The sequence below is a fragment of the Diceros bicornis genome, chromosome 1, assembly GCF_020826845.1.
Source record: "Diceros bicornis minor isolate mBicDic1 chromosome 1, mDicBic1.mat.cur, whole genome shotgun sequence".
NCBI classification, from domain to species: domain Eukaryota; kingdom Metazoa; phylum Chordata; class Mammalia; order Perissodactyla; family Rhinocerotidae; genus Diceros; species Diceros bicornis.
Genome location: NC_080740.1, coordinates 3,549,376 through 3,567,011, shown reverse-complemented (window position 1 = coordinate 3,567,011; position 17,636 = coordinate 3,549,376). Strand labels below are relative to the sequence as shown.

General features: G+C 43.1%; 1 protein-coding gene across 2 annotated transcripts in view; it reads right to left on the bottom strand.

Moving 5' to 3' along the window:
• Positions 1-17,636, bottom strand: part of ARHGEF28 (Rho guanine nucleotide exchange factor 28) — a 298,793-nt gene that overhangs the window by 41,243 nt on the left and 239,914 nt on the right. For both annotated transcript variants that reach the window (XM_058560657.1, XM_058560747.1), the window contains 4 exons: positions 16,424-16,500; positions 11,425-11,603; positions 10,290-10,381; positions 8,966-9,148 (listed from right to left, as the gene is read on the bottom strand). In XM_058560657.1, the coding sequence (XP_058416640.1) occupies positions 8,966-9,148; positions 10,290-10,381; positions 11,425-11,603; positions 16,424-16,500 (531 nt within the window). The remainder of the gene's footprint in view (positions 1-8,965; positions 9,149-10,289; positions 10,382-11,424; positions 11,604-16,423; positions 16,501-17,636) is intronic.

The following is a 17,636-nucleotide window of genomic DNA, read 5'->3' as shown; positions in this document are numbered from 1 at the left end:
AAGCACAGAGGCTCAGCTGAGCTGCTTGCGAGCGCAGAGCCGGTCTGCGTGGGAAAGAAAGCACCCCTCCCCTCCCACCTAGCGCAGCAGCTCGGCCAGTCCCCTGCTAAGTGCAGCAGTTCTACCCACATGAGAGAGACTGGCGGGCAGAGCAGAGAGGCCCTCCCTGTGCATATGTGTGTGACCCACCAAGCAGCTGTGGCCAGGCCGCACAAACACACAGCAGCCCTACTGGCACAACTTCCAGCAGACAGTGCGGGATCAGAAAACACAGCCCCTGCTTCCCTCTAGCAGTGGCAGGTGGAATCTGTGACCTGATACTACCACAAATAGGCCAGCAAAGGATCAATTAATCAAATACCATGAAAAACTACAGTAACACTTCAGAGGAGAAGGAAAACGATAAGTCTCCAGAAACCAATCCTGAAATCAGAGAAATTTACAATCTAAGTGACAGAGAATTCCAAATAGTTGTCATAAAGAAACTCAACAAGTTACAAGGAAACTCAGACAGTTCAATGAGCTCAGGAATAGAATTAATGAGCAGAAGGAACACCTCACCAAAGAGACTGAAGCTCTAAAAAAAACAAACAAACAAACAAACAAATTCTGGAGATGAAGAACACAATTAATGAGATAAAAAATAATCTACAAACCATAAAAAAACAGAGCTGATGTTATGGAGGACAGATTAGTGATTTAGAGCATAAAAATATAGAAATGCTTCAGGTGGAGGAAGAGAGAGAACTAAGATTTTTAAAAAACAAAGAAATTCTTCCAGAAATATCCAACTCAATTAGGAAAAGCAACATAAGGATTATTGGTAATCCAGAGGGAGAAGAGGCGGGGAAAGAAGCAGAGAGCTTGTTCAAAGACATACTAGCTGAGAACTTCCCAAACCTGGGGAAGGAACTAGACTTACAAGTACATGAAGCCAATAGAACTCCTAATCATATCAATGCAAAAAGACCTTCTCCGAGGCATAGAATAGTAAAACTGGAAAAAATCAATGACAAAGAAAAAATATTAAGGGCAACAAGGCAGAAGAAAATCCACAAAGGAACTCCTATCAGGCTGTCAGTGGATGTCTCAGCAGAAACCTTACAGGTTAGGAGAGAATGGAACAATATATTCAAAATACTGAAAGACAAAAACTTTCAGCCAAGAATACTCTATGCAGCAAACTATCCTTCAGACATGATGGAGAAATAAAAGCTTTCCCAGATAAACAAAAGCTGAAGGAGTTCATCACCACTAGGCCTGCCTTAAAGGAATGTTGAAAGGAGCCTTCCCATCTGAAACTAAAAAGCAAAGGTTCACAAAACTTGAGCAAGGAGATAAATAGAAATCAGAAAATTGCAGCTCTATATCAGAATAGGTTAGTAAGCACTTAATTATAACATAAAAGATAAAGGGAAGGAAAGCATCAAAAATAACTATAAAGACTTCAATTTAGTCACAAACTCACAACACAAAAAAGGCTAACTTGTGACAACAATACCTCAGAGAGTGAAGAGGAAAGAGATGGAACCTGCTTAAGCTAATGTAGATAAGAGGCTACCTGAAAATGGACTATCTCATCTATGAGATCTTTTATACAAAGCTCATGGTAACCATGAAACAAAAAATCAGAGCAGAGCCACAAATCATAAATAAAGAGAAAACTGAGAAAACCATCACAGAAAACCACCAAACTTAAATGGCAGTCAGAAATATAAGGGAAAAGAAACAATGGAAATATAGAACAACTGGAAAACAAGAGATAAAATGGCAGCATTAAGCCCTCACATATCAATAATCACTCTAAATGTAAATGGACTGAATTCTCCAATCCAAAGACACAGAGTGGCTGGATGGATTAAAAAACAAGACCCACAATATGCTGCCTCCAGGAAACACATCTCAGCCCTCAAGACAAACAGAAGGCACAGAGTGAAGGGCTGGAAGACAATACTCCAAGCAAATGGCAAGCAAAAGAAAGCAGGTGTTGCCATACTTATATCAGACAAAGCCAACTTCAAGATAAAAAAGACAATGAGAGAGGGGCCGGCCCGGTGGCGCAAGCGGTTAAGTGCGCGCGCTCCGCTGCGGCGGCCCGGGGTTCGCTGGTTCGGATCCCGGGCGCGCACCGAAGTACTGCTTGGTAAGCCATGCTGTGGCGGTGTCCCATATAAAGTGGAGGAAGATAGGCACCGATGTTAGCCCAGGGCCATCTTCCTCAGCAAAAAAAGAGGAGGATTGGCGGATGTTAGCTCAGGGCTGATCTCCTCACAAAAAAAAAAAAAAAAAAAAAAAAAAGACAATGAGAGACAAAGAGGGGCAGTATATAATGATAAAAGGAACATTCCACCAAGAGGACACAACACTTATAAACATCTATGCACCTAACACAGGAGCACCAAAGTATATAAAGCAACTATTAACAGACCTAAAGAGAGAAATTGGCAGCAACACAAACATAGTAGGGGCCCTCAACACCCCACTTATATCAATGGATACAACATCCAGACAGAAAGCAAACAAGGAAACAGTGGCCTTAAATGAAATACTAGACCAGATGGACTTAACAGATATATACATAGAACATTCCCATCCAAAAACAGCAGAATACACATTATTCTCAAGTGCACATGGAACATTCTCAAAGATAGACTATATGTTGGAGAACAAGGCAAGCCTCAATAAATTTAAGAAGATTGAAATCATATCAAGCATCTTTTCCAACCATAATGCTATGAAATTAGAAATCAACTACAAGAAAAAGGCTGGGAAATGCACACATATGTGGAGACTAAACATGCTACTGAACAACCACTAGATCAATGAAGAAACCAAAGGAAAAATCAAAAAATACCTGGAGACAAATGAAAACACAACATACCAACTCTTATGGGATGCGGGAAAAGCAGTACTAAGAGGGAAATTTATAGCAATATAGCCTACCTCAACATACAAGAAAAATCTCAAATAAGTAATCTTAAACTACAAGTAACAGAACTAGAAAAAGAAGAAAAAACAAAGCACAAAGTCAGCAGAAGGAAGTAAATAAAAATTAGAGCAGAAATAAATGAAATAGAAACCAAAACAACAGTAGAAAGGATCGATGAAACTAAGAGCTGGTTCTTTAAGAAGATAAAATTGACAAACCCTCAGCCAGACTCACTAAGAAAAAAAGAGGGAAGGCTCATATAAATAAAATTAGAAGTAAAAGAGGAGAAATTACAGTGGATACCACAGAAATACAAAGGATTATAAGAGAATACCATGAAAAACTATATGCCAACAAATGGGATAACCTAGAAGAAATGGATAAATTCTCAGACTTATACAACCTCCCAAAACTGAATCAAGAAGAAATAGAGAATGTGAATAGACCAACCACAAGTCAAGAGATTGAAACAGTTATCAAAAACCTCCCAAAAAACAAAAGTCCAGGACCAGATGCCTTCTCTGGAGAATTCTACCAAACATTCAAAGAAGATTTAATACCTATCCTTCTCAAATTATTCCAAAAAACTGAAGAAGGTGGAATACTTCCTAACTCATTCTATGAGGCCAACACTACCCTGATACCAAAACCAGACAAGGACAACACAAAGAAGGAAAATTACAGGCTAATATCACTGATGAACATAGATGCAAAAATCCTCAACAAAATATTAGCAAATTAAATAAAGCAATACATTTAAAGGATCATACACCAGGATCAAGTGAGATTTATACCAGGGACACAGGGATGGTTCAACATCTGCAAATCAATCAACGTGATATAGCACATTAACACAATAAGGAATAAAAACCACATGATCATCTCAATAGATGCAGAGAAAGCATTTGACAAGATCCAATATCGATTTACAATAAAACCTTTCAATAAAAGGTATAGAAGGAAAGTACCTCAACATAAGAAAGGCCATATATGACAAGCCCACAGCCAACATCACACTTAATGGTGAAAAATGGAAAGCCATACCTCTGAGAACAGGAACAAGACAAGTGTGCCCATTTTCGCCATTCTTATTCAACATAGTACTGGAGGTTTTGGCCAGAGCAATTTGACAAGAAAAAGAAATAAAAGGAATCCAAATTGGAAAGGAAGAAGTAAAACTCTGTTTGCGGACGATATGATTCTGTATATAGAAAACCCCAAAGAATCCACCAGAAAACTATTAGAAATAATCAACAACTACAGCGAAGTTGCAGGGTACAAAATCAACTTACAAAAGTCAGTTGCATTTCTATACACTAGTAATGAACTAGCAGAAAGAGAACTCAAGATATCCCAGATACAACTGCAACAAAAAATAAATATCTAGGGATAAACTTAACCAACGAGGTGGAAGACCTATACAATGAAAACTATAAGACAGTATTGAAAGAAATAGAAAGATATTCCATGCTCATGGATTGGAAGAATAAACATAGTTAAAATGTCCATATTACCTAAAGCAATCTAAAGATTCAATGCAATCTCTATCAGAATCCCAATGACATTCTTCACAGAAGTAGAACAAAGAATCCTAAAATTTATATGGAACAACAAAAGACTCCAAATAACCAAAGCAATCCTGAGAAAAAAGAACAAAGCTGGAGGCATCACAATCCCTGACTTCAAAATATACTACAAAGCTACGGTAATCAAAACAGCATGGTACTGGTACAAAAACAGACACAGATCAATGGAACAGAACTGAGAGCCCAGAAACAAAACCACACATCTATGGACAGCTAATCTTCGACAAAGGAGCCAAGCACGTACAATGGAGAAAGGAAAGTCTCTTCAATAAATGGTGTTGGGAAAACGGGACAGCCATGTGCAAAAGAATGAAAGTAGACTATTATCTTACACCATACACAAAAATTAACTCAAAATGGATTCAAGACTTGAATGTAAGACCTGAAACCATAAAACTCCTAGAAGAAAAGATAGGCAGTACACTCTTTGACATCGGTCTTAGCAGCATCTTTTCAAATATCATGTCTACTCAGGCAAGGGAGACAAAAGAAAAAATAAACGAATGGGACTACATCAAACTAAAAAATTTCTGCAAGCAAAGGAAACCATGAACAAAACAAAAAGACAACCCACCAACTGAGAGAAAATATTTGCAAATCTTATATCTGACAAGGGGTTAATTTCCAAAATATATAAAGAACTCATATAACAAAAAAAAACCTGATCAAAAAATGGGCAGAGGATATGAACAGACATGTTTCCAAAGAAGATATACAGATGGCCAACAGGCACAGGAAAAGATGTTCAACATCACTAATTATTAGGGAAATGCAAATCAAAACCACAATGAGATATCACCTTACACCTGTCAGAATGGCTATAATTAACAAGACAAAAAATAACAAATGTTGGAGAGGATGTGGAGAAAAGGGAGCCCTCATATACTTCTGGTGGAAATGCAAACTGGTGCAGCCACTATGGAAAACAGTATGGAGATTTCTCAAAACATTAAAAAGAGAAATACCATACGACCCAGTTATCCCACTACTGGGTATTTATCCAAAGAACATGAAATCAACAATACAAGGAGATTCATGCACCCCTGAGTTCATTGCAGCGTTATTCACAATAGCCAAGACACGGAAGCAACACAACTGCCCAGCGACTGATGAGTGGATAAAGAAGATGTGGTATATATACAATGGAATACTACTCAGCCATAAAATGACAAAATCATCCCATTTGCAACAATGTGGATGGACCTTGAGGATATTATGTTAAGCGAAATAAGCCAGACAGAGAAAGACAAACACTGTATGATTTCACTCGTATGCGGAAGATAAACAAACACATGGATCAAGAGAACAGATTAGTGGTTACCAGAGGGGAAGGGGGTGGGGGGTGGGGGGTGGGTGAAAGGGGTGAAGGGGCACATGTGTACAAAATTTTAAAAAAATACAGATTCCCAGTCCTCACCCTAGACCTACTGTTCAGATTCTCCGGGGAAGAAAACAAAGGATTTGCATTTTGAACCAGCACTGAAGGCTGCTCTTAGGATCTGGTGAGACTGGGAAAAGAAAGTGAAGTTCACTTTCACTTTTCACACCAAGAAAGTGAAGTTTTTATTTACAATAAAAGGTTTTCAACTAGCACATGGAATAGTATAATTTTGAGGACCCTACAAATATTTCTGAAACCCTCCATCCAATGATTCAATTCAGCAAATACTCATTGAGCACCTGCTGTGTTCTGGTGACCACTGGTCATCTGATGACTAATAAGGAGAGTCTGCAGATCAGAGGAGGAAAAGAGATGCACACAACTAACTGTGCTAACAAGGTAGCGCGTGATCAGTGCCAAGTTCTGTCATCGAGGTGTGAGAGCATATAAAATGCTCCAGTAGCACCGCAGAGTAGCAGGAGCATTACATTAGCCCGCAGGATTAGGAAAATGTTCTTAAAGGAGATGAAAACTGAGCAGAACCTTGAGCGGATAGAATTCAAGAGGCAGAGACAGAAGAGGATGAGGAGGGCAGAAAAGCAGTGCAGCGGAGCCAAGACCTCGGCAGACGATTCCAGGGGCGTTACTAAACTGTCTCTCCCCTGAAGATAACTACCTCACCCTGATAAGAATGCCTGCTAGTCTCGTCGTCTGTGTGTTGTCCATCAATGACCAGGGTGGATCATCTCACCTGTGGCTCGGGCAGGACTTCAAGTGCTCTGGGTTCTCAGAGAGGCTGGGTCCACCGCTGCCCCCAGCACCCCGCACCCCGTCACATGGTGGCCCAGAGAAAACAAAACACATCGACTGAAAACAGGGCTTCAGTGACAGTTTTGGTGGGGGAGAAAGTGAAAGCCACTGGCTAAAATTGAGAGTGGGTGACTTATTCAATAAAGACGTTACCAAGGATAATGACAGGGTCACCGGTTCCTGTCAACCTGTTTGAAAGTCCTTTGAGCTTTGTTTCTAAAATAGGTCTTGCATCTGTCCACTTCTCTCTACTCCCACTGCCAGCAGTCCTGCTCTAGACCAAGGCTCGAACATCTCCTCTCAGCTTCTGTAATTGCTTCCCAACAGTCTCCAGGCAAACTAGTCTCCTTCCGATCTGTTCTCCATTCAGCAGCCAGCATTCTTTTCCAGACAGAAATAAGATTATGCCTTATTCCTTAAGATGGAAAAGCTTCCATCACTTTCCATCAATTTTGGAATAAAATTATTATCATTTTTTTCTTAACCACGGCCTACAAAGATCCGGTCCCTGCCTACCCTGTGGCAGTCTCCCCTGCCTCCTGCCAGCCTGGCCTACCTTCTCTCCCTGAACACGCCAAGCTCATTCCAGACGCAGGGGCTCTGCACTCACTCTCTCTCTGTCCAGGAATGGTCCTTTCCAGATCTCCAGATGGCTGGCTGCTTCTCATCTTTCAAGTCTCATCTCAAAAAATAATGTCCTTGGAGAGGTCTTCCCTGACCTCTCTAAAGCAAAGCCTTCACCTCATCCCAACCCCATTATCTTATTTTCTTGTGACTTTCGGAGATGTTCTTGCTTCCTTGTGTACCGTCCATCTTTCCCAACAGAAGTTTTCATGAAAGCATTTCTGCTTCCTCAGCACCAACAACAGTGCACACGGTACATACTCAATGAATATTTGATGAACGAATGAATGAATCCATCAGTGGACCCCTCTGCAGACAAGCTCTATGCCCTTCTTAAGACCTCAGTTTCCTCAACTGTGAAATAAAGATGAGAGATTCCACAATTCCTAAATTCTCCTCCAGAGCTAATGGTCCGAGATACTAAGCCAGAGCTTGGCAAACTTTTTCTCCTAAGGACCAGAGAGTAAATATTTTAGGCTTTGTGGGCCATAAGGTCTCTGCTGCAACTATTCACGTCTGCCATTGTAGCAAGAAAGCAGCCAGAGATATCAGAGATGTTATGTAAAAGGACGGGTGTGGCTGGGTTCCAATAAAACCACATTTACAGAAACAGGCCGCGGGACGCATTCCAAGCGTGGTCTGTAATCTACCAACCCCTGTTCTGATCCACAGCGCCCCCTGCCACGCTCTCAGGTGGTGGCTGTTATCTCCCAAACCCTCTGTCCTTGTGGTCTCCTCCCGACTGTCAGCCCCATTCCCCCTCTTAAGGCCCTTCTTCCCCTGAAGTTCGTGCCATCAGGTTACGGCTCTCACTGCCTTCCCTGCCGCTGTTATCTACAGACCCCTTGACAATTCGGTTCTCCCCTCCCCAGTGCTACTGTGAAAGTTCTCAGCGATTCCAGTTCTAGGAACACAGACCTCCCAACAGCCTGGCGTCTGTCTCCTGACTTTCTCACCTCCGGTGACCCTGTCCTCTGCCCCTCCTCAGCCCCCAGCTCCCAGGGTTATCCCTAGACTTGGCTCTTCTCCACACAGCAGTCAGAGGGCGCCTTTTAAAACACAAATCAAGTCACTCCTCTACTCACAACTCTGTAATGCCTCTCATCTCACTCAGAAGGAAATTCAAAGTCCTTACCTCATCCATGTAACCTGAGTCCTCGAGAACTCTGACTCATCTCCTGCCACTCCCCGCCCCTCACTTCACTGCACCTGCTCTGTCCTCATAGTTGCTCCTCAAACAAACCTGGCACTTACCTCCCTCAGGGCCTTTGCACCTGCTGTTTCCTCTGTCTGGAACATGCTTTTCCCAGATATCTACTTGGCCTTCTCACTTTTTTCGTGTGTGCCTTCACATCACATTGAAGAGGCTGTTCCTGGGCACCCTATCTAAAATAGAGGCTCCCAACTCCACCACTCTCCACCCCTCTCACCCACTTATTCTTCATAGCACTTGACACAACCTGATGTATTTATTTCCTTCTATTTTGCTGCTTCTGGAATACAAATTCCAGGAGAGTCAGATTTGTCTTATTCTGCTGTGTCCTCAGCACCAAGACCACAGTGCCTGGCACACAGTAGGTACTCAATAAACGTTTTCTGAATTTGTCGAACCAAAGCCTTTTGGAAGCGTCTTACCTTCTTTCAGGGCTGCTGCCAGTAACGAGGCCGCCTGGGGTGGCTCCCCGGGGTCGGGTTTAATGAGGAGGTGGGGCTCCAGATGGACGTCCTCAAATCCACTCAGCTGTCCAAGTTCAGCATAGATACTCAGCTTTTCCTCCAAATACATGCAAATTTGCTGGTCTTGGTTACTGAGTATTTCTATGAAACAGTATTTACCAGAGAAGGCTATCACATGAATACAAGAACTAATACGAAAATCCAAGCTTAAGATAAAGATGTGACTCACTGGCCAGCAGCATGGTCTGACAGGTAAAGCACAGGCTGTCGGGTGGGACAGACCCAGGTTCAAATCCTAACCTTCCACTTAGCAACTGTCCCTCCAGCAAAGGACTTAACTCTGAGCTTCCATTGTCTTTTCTGTAAGTTTACCATACTCAATAAACGTTCAATTCCTTTCCCATTCCCCTAATTCCAGAAAAACTTGCAGAGCCAATCTTTGTTTATTCAGGCTGCTTCCCATTAAGACTAAACATTACGCTCAGGAATGAAAACTGGGGTGGGGCATGGTCCGTGACGAGCAAGACCGGTGAGAGAAACAACGCAAAAGCCAGAACCTCCCGGGGCTGCGGCCGCCCTCCGTCAAAGCAACACACTGGTTGACGCTGTTTCTAAACATCCAGTTCCTTCAACCATCTTCGCCTGCATCATTTTCCTCTGATGTCAATGTGCCCTAGGATTCTTAGAGCTTAAAGGGACCTTACCCAGCATCTGATCCAGGGGTCCTCAGTCCTTTCTGCCCCAGAATCCGCTGGGGAGAGTTTAAACACTGACATCTGACCCCCCGACCCCCACAGATGCCAAGTGAACTGGTGGGGGGGGGGGGGCCAGGCATCAGAATTTTTAAAGACCTCCCTGAGTGATTCTAACGCCCAGCCAGAGATGAGAAGCACAGAGCTAACCTCATTTCCTTATTTTGCAGATTTGGAAACTGAGGACCAGAGCTGTTGGGTCCTTGTTCTGAGTCATACAACTACGACCTGCCAGTGCTGGGACGGTAAACCACTGGACAGCAGTTCCCACACTGCCTATGGTTACTGTTTCACAGATGTTATGTGCAGAATATTTTTACGTTTTTAATCACTAAGGAGGAAGGAGGGCAAGAGTCATCTTATTTGAGCACTTCAAGTGCTTCTACTTTTTGGTGGAGTGGTGGTCAGGGTGGGCCTCGGGCACACACAACTAGATTCACGGTTCAGTCACAACCTCCCTTGCAGGACATCTGGGCTCCCCAGCCTCCCGAGAGGACCACGGCCAGGAACCAGCGGAGCCCGCCCTGTACCTTGGCAGTGCTGAATCCTGGCCACGCGTGCTTCAGCTTTCCGTTTCTCTTCATCAGAGTCGCTTGTCCTTCCTCCTTCCTCCTCTGGGCAACTTTAAAAGACAATAGTCAAGAGACACAACTGAAGCCAAATCCAACTATCTTTAGGCTCACTGGAAAGACATGGGGACTTGGCAGTAGAATTATTCAGAGGAGAAAAATTCAGTGTGAAGAAAATTCATCGTGCCCCCCAGCCAAGAGATTTGGTTTTCTGGAGTATATAAAGAACTTTGTATAATGGAACATAGCTCTCAAAGTCAGGAGTGCAGGATGACTCAAATATTCCAGCAAACACACATACACAAACATATGCTCATGTACACACATTCACACCCCACAATACCAACACCAGCATTAGGTACAACTAAAATAATTTTTGCTTTCTACTACGTTAGGGCACTTCTATCCTTAACGGGGGCAGAGCAGAGGGGTTGGAGGGGACGCAGGCAGGGCACCAGGTGGGGTGGGTGCAGTGGAGGTGGAGGAATTCTACAATGTCACTCAAGATCTAACTGATCACATTACCTTAAGAATGATCACCCCACCCTCACACTCCCGTCTATAAAAACTGTCCTTGTACAAGTAGAGAGCAGCAAATTGACTTAGAACACTTAGATCCACCAACCTAAAAACGTTTATTGAATGATTCTTCAGAATTAGGTGCACAGACAAACATAAGACATGGTCCCTGCCCTCAAGGAGCTTCCAGTCTAATAAACAAACATATATACATGGAAAAAGAGAATAGCTACAAGGCAGGATACGACAAGCACCAAATAAACGCTTTAGGGAGCAGGTGTTAAAGATTTCAGGTAAGGAAGAGACCACGGGAACTGAAGAGGTCTTCATGCAGGTAAGCCATAAGCTGCCCCAGAGATGGGCAGGATTCACACAGGCAGAGGGGAGGTGGGGCATTGCACGCAGGGAGGTGTGGAGAACAAAGCTGCAGATGAGGGGCTATCGCAGGTGGGTGCGAGGGGCGGGGAGCAGACCATTCTGGCTGAGGCAAAAGTGTTCACGCAGGTGAGATGTGTTAGAGTATTTCCCCCAAGTGAACAAATCCATTCCCGAGATTACGGACAGAAGGAAACGTTACCTTTCTACTGCCTGTTGGATCCGTCTCATCCAGTTATTTCGTTCCTCCTTGGAATTGGTATGAATTTCATACATTTCAGGACCAGCAGATGAAGCACTGATCAGAAACATTCCTCTCTCCTCATTCGCAACTTCTCTAGCGATAAGTTTCTGAAGGGAAATAACCGATGGCTTCTGATCCTACGTAACATAGGAGGATGTGCAAATGAAACAGCGTCCTACCGAAAGGAAGGGTCTCACAACACACATTAGCTGAGGAAAGCAACAGTATTAGGCAAATCTATTTCACTTCAACCTTTTCTAAAGAGCTGTGTGAGTTGAAAAGCTCTCCAATGGAAAGAGTATGGTAAAGAGAGGATAGAGAGAGAGGATCAAGGAAGACGTTTGTCTTTAAGAACTGGTGGTTTAAAGGGACAACTTTTAAAAAGACAGAACAATCAGAGTGCTAAGAAAAAATATCAAAATGCCAAAATGCTGTAGTCAGGGGTGGAGGGATTTTTCTAAAGGTATGGGATAGGAAATCATATATCAAATATTACAAAGAGACTGAGAGGGACAGAAGACCTAGAGAGTCCATTGGATTTAGCAGTACCAATGGGGTGGACTGTAAAATAAAAGGTAAGAATGAGGAGGCAAGATTCCCAGGCATAACCATTGTGTTCTGCTGTTGTAGTGCAGGACACAGCAACATAACTTCTACAGTCCTGCCTGCAGATGCCTCTTCTTCCCGCCAACCAGGTGAGCACCTGGTGGGCAAGAACGGATCTAACTCATCTTCGTAAGCCTAGCACAGTGCTTAGCATAGAGTAGGCACTCAATAAATGTCTGTAGAAGTAGATTTAGCATAATTCCATCAGAGGAAAATAGGAAGAAAGTCTAAGATTTGGCATGCAAGGCATGATTAAATCACTTCTTCCACCAACATTATCCTTTGATGTCCCATCCTAAGTACTGGGGATTCAAAGATGAAGAAGAAGACACTGATAATACTAATTTGGGTGGGAAGCTGCAGTTGAAAGAACAGCCAAAAGAACGCCTGCAGGAGGAACAGTTTTGGGGGTAAATGTGAAGAATCTTCTTTGGTTTGCGGCTCCCACCACTGTTTACTGAGTCGGTTACAGTATGTGGTTTTGCTTCTCCCCCATGGACTGAGCGACGCCTTTATCCAGAACATGCCACTCCATCCTCACCACTGACTCCTCAGTGCTGACTCATCTGCTTTCCCAGCATCACACAGTTCTACCACCTCTGAAGTTGTCTGCAAGGGTGTACCCAGAATACCTCTTCATCCCATTCTTCCTTTTTTTTTTTTTTGGCAAGGAAGATTGGTCCTGAACTAACATCCACTGATAATCTTCCTCTTTTTGCTGAGGAAGATTAGGCCTGAGCTAACATCTGTGCCCATCTTCCTCCACTTTGTATGTGGGACGCTACCACAGCACGGCTTGATAAGCTGTGCGTAGGTGCACAACCAGGATCCGAACCTGTGAACCCTGGGCCGCCAAAGCGGAGCACGCAAACTTAACCACTATGCCATCGGGCCAGCCCCCATTCCATTCTTCCTTGAATAGAAAATATTTTTATATACACACACACCATAAGGGGACGGACCACTGGTCTACCCAAGTCCTGTGCTCTGCCTCTGCAAATGAAGCAAAAGCAGCTGTTGGCAGAGCTTTTTGAATACTGTCTTCTCTAAATAGGGAGAGCCCCTGAGCATGTTAATATCCTTTATTCAGTTACAGATCTAGTATCTAAGACCTTATCTGCTTTCCTTCTTTCGATGCAGTTTTAGCTTCCTCAGCTTACATAATAAAAGGCCTCTATATATAAGGAGGCAGAGTAGATGTGAATTGCTTAAGACATCAGCAAGAGTAAAATTATTTGAACTAGTTGATTAGTGTGACTGTGGAGAGGAGGGAAGCTGGTGGGGTCAGATATTTTAAAAGTGAAAAATAGGTAAGTGGGTAGAAAGTAGCGTTAATTAAATCACCACCAGACCAGGAGGCATCAGGGACATGTCCATCATTACTCATCCGAATCACACATGAACACCAGAGATGAACAAGAATCCAAATTACATCTCTAGGAATAGAGGTAACATGTCTGCTTTGGAGACAGATGTCAAAACTAGTGATGCAAAGACCTAACCCAGCCTGCAGAGATGTCTTGTTTGTGCAATTTAAAAAACAGTTTTTTGGAATAGTTGCCAACATTTAAAAACTGGGCGATTTCACTTTTTTAAAAAATTCTAGATTTCTGGGTACTTGGGAAAAGCAGAAGATTGGCAATGCTGGGCCCATATCCTCATTTAAAAACACTGGCTATAGCTGAGTGGTCCTTGCCCTCTTTGAGAGGGGGCACGTACTTACCAGTTCTCTACAGTTACCATTCTATCAGCTCCTTGGTACCAAGCCCGGTCTAGTTAACCCATTTACATTTCTTGCCCAATCCCTGTAAGCACTGGAGTTGACGACCTCCACCACAGGGGAAGGGGAAAAGGAGCTGCTCCTTTCAGCCCCATTGTTACCCCATATCTGTTTGTGATTCTATAAAGTGGCTGATTCCATCAGTGAGTAAGTCCATTCAGGATCCCCCTGTGATAACAAGATCTTAAGGTCGCCTCATATTTTGAGCTTATACTTGCACATCTACATGTTCACTTGTCTGTTTTATTGCTCATTCATTTTGAAATTACCTTCTTTGATATTCAAGAGAATCTCCTAGACTCAGTATTCCAGGATTTAGTGAACGCATCTACTTTTCTCTATTCATTTCACAGATTTGGGTCCAACTCCCATTTCCATCTGAGTCTTCTTTAAAAACAAAATTCTCCTCTAAGGAAGCTACTCCATCCTCTTGCTACTTTCAGTTGCTTATCTTCTGGCCATTTCCAAATTCATCATGTCTTCTGTAACATGTAGCAAGTTAAGCACTTACTAAAGAAGTTTTTCTAACAGCTCAAAGGACAGAGAATCTCCCCTGTGGATATCACTGTGAAGATAACTTTCTAAAATACTACGGTGAGAACAAGGAAATCCAGATATTTGTATGCACCCAGCTAGTGCATCAATTCCCTCAAGATGTTAACTATGAGATATTTATGACACACAGGTTATGTCAACTAGAAAGCATATGACTGAACTTATAGGGTGCACTTGACTCTTTCAGGAGAATGCTTTCTCTTTGGCTCCCTGACATTGACAAGGGCTTGGCTGGCTTTTATAAATGCAGCTACATGTCACACTAACATCTTTAGGAAACTGTATCGGTATCGTCTTTCTACTGTCTGTAGACAAACACATTCTACTGAGAGGAGCTAAGTCGTGGCTGCCTTCATTCTGGCATTTGGTGGATGGCATTCCTAACGCCCCATTTAATGGTAAATGTGGTCTATGGGTGGCACAGGTAACTCTTCAAGAAGTCAGATAAGAGGGACAGACCCACATTTCAAGTCATACTGTACGTTGAGCATCACAGTAGGATCTGAATCCATATGCTATGTTGTCCTAGAAAACAAGATAGTTGTCTTTATGTTATGTCTAATTCTTGATCCATCAGCTGGTCATTTGGCCTATAATACCATCCAACAAGCAGGATTTGCTTCTCCTTCAAGTCTTTGGTTTTGAAGAAACCTTTGTTTCTATAAAGATGTGGTATAAATTTGTTTTCTCTTCCAGCGTGGCCCTTACCATCCCACAGGTCAAACAAAATGGTCCCCCCTCCCACTTATTTACTCTGTCTGCTTTCAGAGCATCCCAGGTAACAGCAGAAAGAGGTTGCTGGCAAATCAGTAGTTTGTCATAAAATGTGCAGTATATACAGTTCAAGTGGATCAGGGACATGGGGACTTGTTTAAGGCCTCTTGTTACCCTCTGGTGTAGCTTTGTGAAAGAATCTCTGACCTTTATACACTTGGCCTCATTATGCTGATGAGAGGCAATGTGCTGAACAGGGTGAGAAGCCTACTGGGCCAACCAGACAGGCACAGACAGGCAGGTGAGGCACCACTCCAGCCTCCCCATCCCCAGAACCCATCCCTGGGCAGGCAGGCTTCTTTGTTTTCTCTGAACAGCACAACAGGAAATTCATTAAGCTTTGAATTTGCTAAAACCAGCTGGAATTGATATTTGCTAATGGCACCTGAATATCTTATCAGTCAATGGATGATAAACACTAGCATTTTAGAGAGCCACCATCATACTGTCCACATTGGTAGTGCATCTTACATTCTTTCCTCTAGCAGGGTCTGATGCTCCATGATGCTGGCAAGGAGTTCATTGATGACATCTTCCTTCTTTAACTGTGTCATTTTGGACCACAAGATGCTATGTAAAAAATGTTATAAAATACTAGTTTTACTGCTAGTCTAAGTCTAACTCTGTGCTGGCAATGAGATTAATAACACACTATAAAGATAAGTGGTATATGAATAACCTTAGTAATTAGTAGCCATTAGAGCAGAAATAAGAGAAAATCTTCTTTAAATTTGAGATAGCAGGAGGGTGTTCTCGTTTGCCAGAAGGACCATCATGACAGTCATGAGTGGGATTAGCAACAGGCACAGAAGGCACCCACCAATGGGAAAAGAGAGCAGGCTGCCAGAAGTGGCCTGCTGCTCCCAGCATTAACATCTGAGCTGCTGGGAAGTGAGGGGGAAGGGAGTCTAGGGGAAAGCCCAAGATAGCCAGGCGGCAGAGGGGGCTTAAGGCAGTGCCTATTCACCAACCAATATCAAAGCACTTCAATATTTTTACAATCGGTCAAATTGCTGAACCAGATGACTACCTGCCCTGGTTGTGATAACTCAACACTTATCATGCTAGTTAAACCCAATTAGATGCTTGTTCTTGAACAGTGCAATCACTAACCATAAAGAGAACATAACAGGGGCATATTCTTGCCAATGACTGTTTAATGTCACTAGGAATATTGGGCATTTTTCAAGGAGATGTGGGATTAAACCATTTAAAATATGCATCAGATGGCCATATACTTACAACAGATGCAAAGATGTATTTCTGGTCTTTTTCTTGTAAAAACAGCAGCACATCAGTTAGAAGTAGAGCTAGGATATCTTCAAAGAAAAAACATTGCTGGTATTAATGAAGCAAACCACAGTTAAAACTAAATATTCTGATTTCAAGTTAGAAATTTAAATAAATTTATTAAAAATTAAAAAACTGGGAGTGACGTCAGCATCATGGCGGAGTGAGCTTTCCCGTGAATTCTTCCTCCACAAAATACAACAAAAGTAACAGCCACAGACCAACAACGGAATCCCAGACAGTCAAAAGCTGGAGCGGAGGGATCCACACTGCCGCACACCTGAGAGCGGAGCGTGCTGGGCCCCCGGAGGAAGTGGGGACAGGTAAGGAGAACTCCGCTCCCTCCCCATCAGATCAGCGATCCGGTCCGCGCGGCTCCCAGAGAGGGGGGAGGGGCAGCCCTCGGCGGGAAACTGTAGCTCTTCGGGCTCTCTCAGCCAGTGGGAAACTCCCGCACAGAGGGCTCAGAGGAGCCACAGGGCTACCATCAACATCTGAGCAACCCAGAGAGCGGATAAAGAGGGGCAAACGAGAAGCCTCCCACGTCAGGGACCCAGAGGGCAAAAGAGAGAGCTCCCCCCTCCCCGCAACCCGGAGTCTGCAGCTCGACCAGATCTAGCGGTCCGAGGCAGACCTGAATAAACTGGACTGGACCCGTGGATCGCAGTGGGGAAAAGAAACAAAACAAAACAAAACAAAACTGCGGATCGCAGCAGAAAAACTGGGGCAGAGCGCAGGGGGCTTAGACTACACAGCCCTTTACCACCACACAGTGGCGGCAGGTGGAAATTGCAACCAGAGACTTCCAGGATGAGGAAAATCAAAACCAACACAGGAACCACAATGCAAAAATATATGAAATCACCAGACCAGAAACAAAATGACAAGCACCCAGAAATCAACCCCGAAGACACAGAAATCCATAAACTAAATGACAGAGATTTCAAAATAGCTATCATAAAAACACTCAACGAAATACGAGACAACACAGACAAACAATTAAATGAGATTAGGAGTTTCTTCACAAAAGAGATTGAAATCATAAAGAAAAACCTATCAGGGCTGATGGAGATGAAGAACACAATGGAGGAGATAAAGGAGAATCTGGAATCTTTAAAGAACAGAGCTGACAATATGGAGGAAAGAATTAGTACTTTAGAGGATA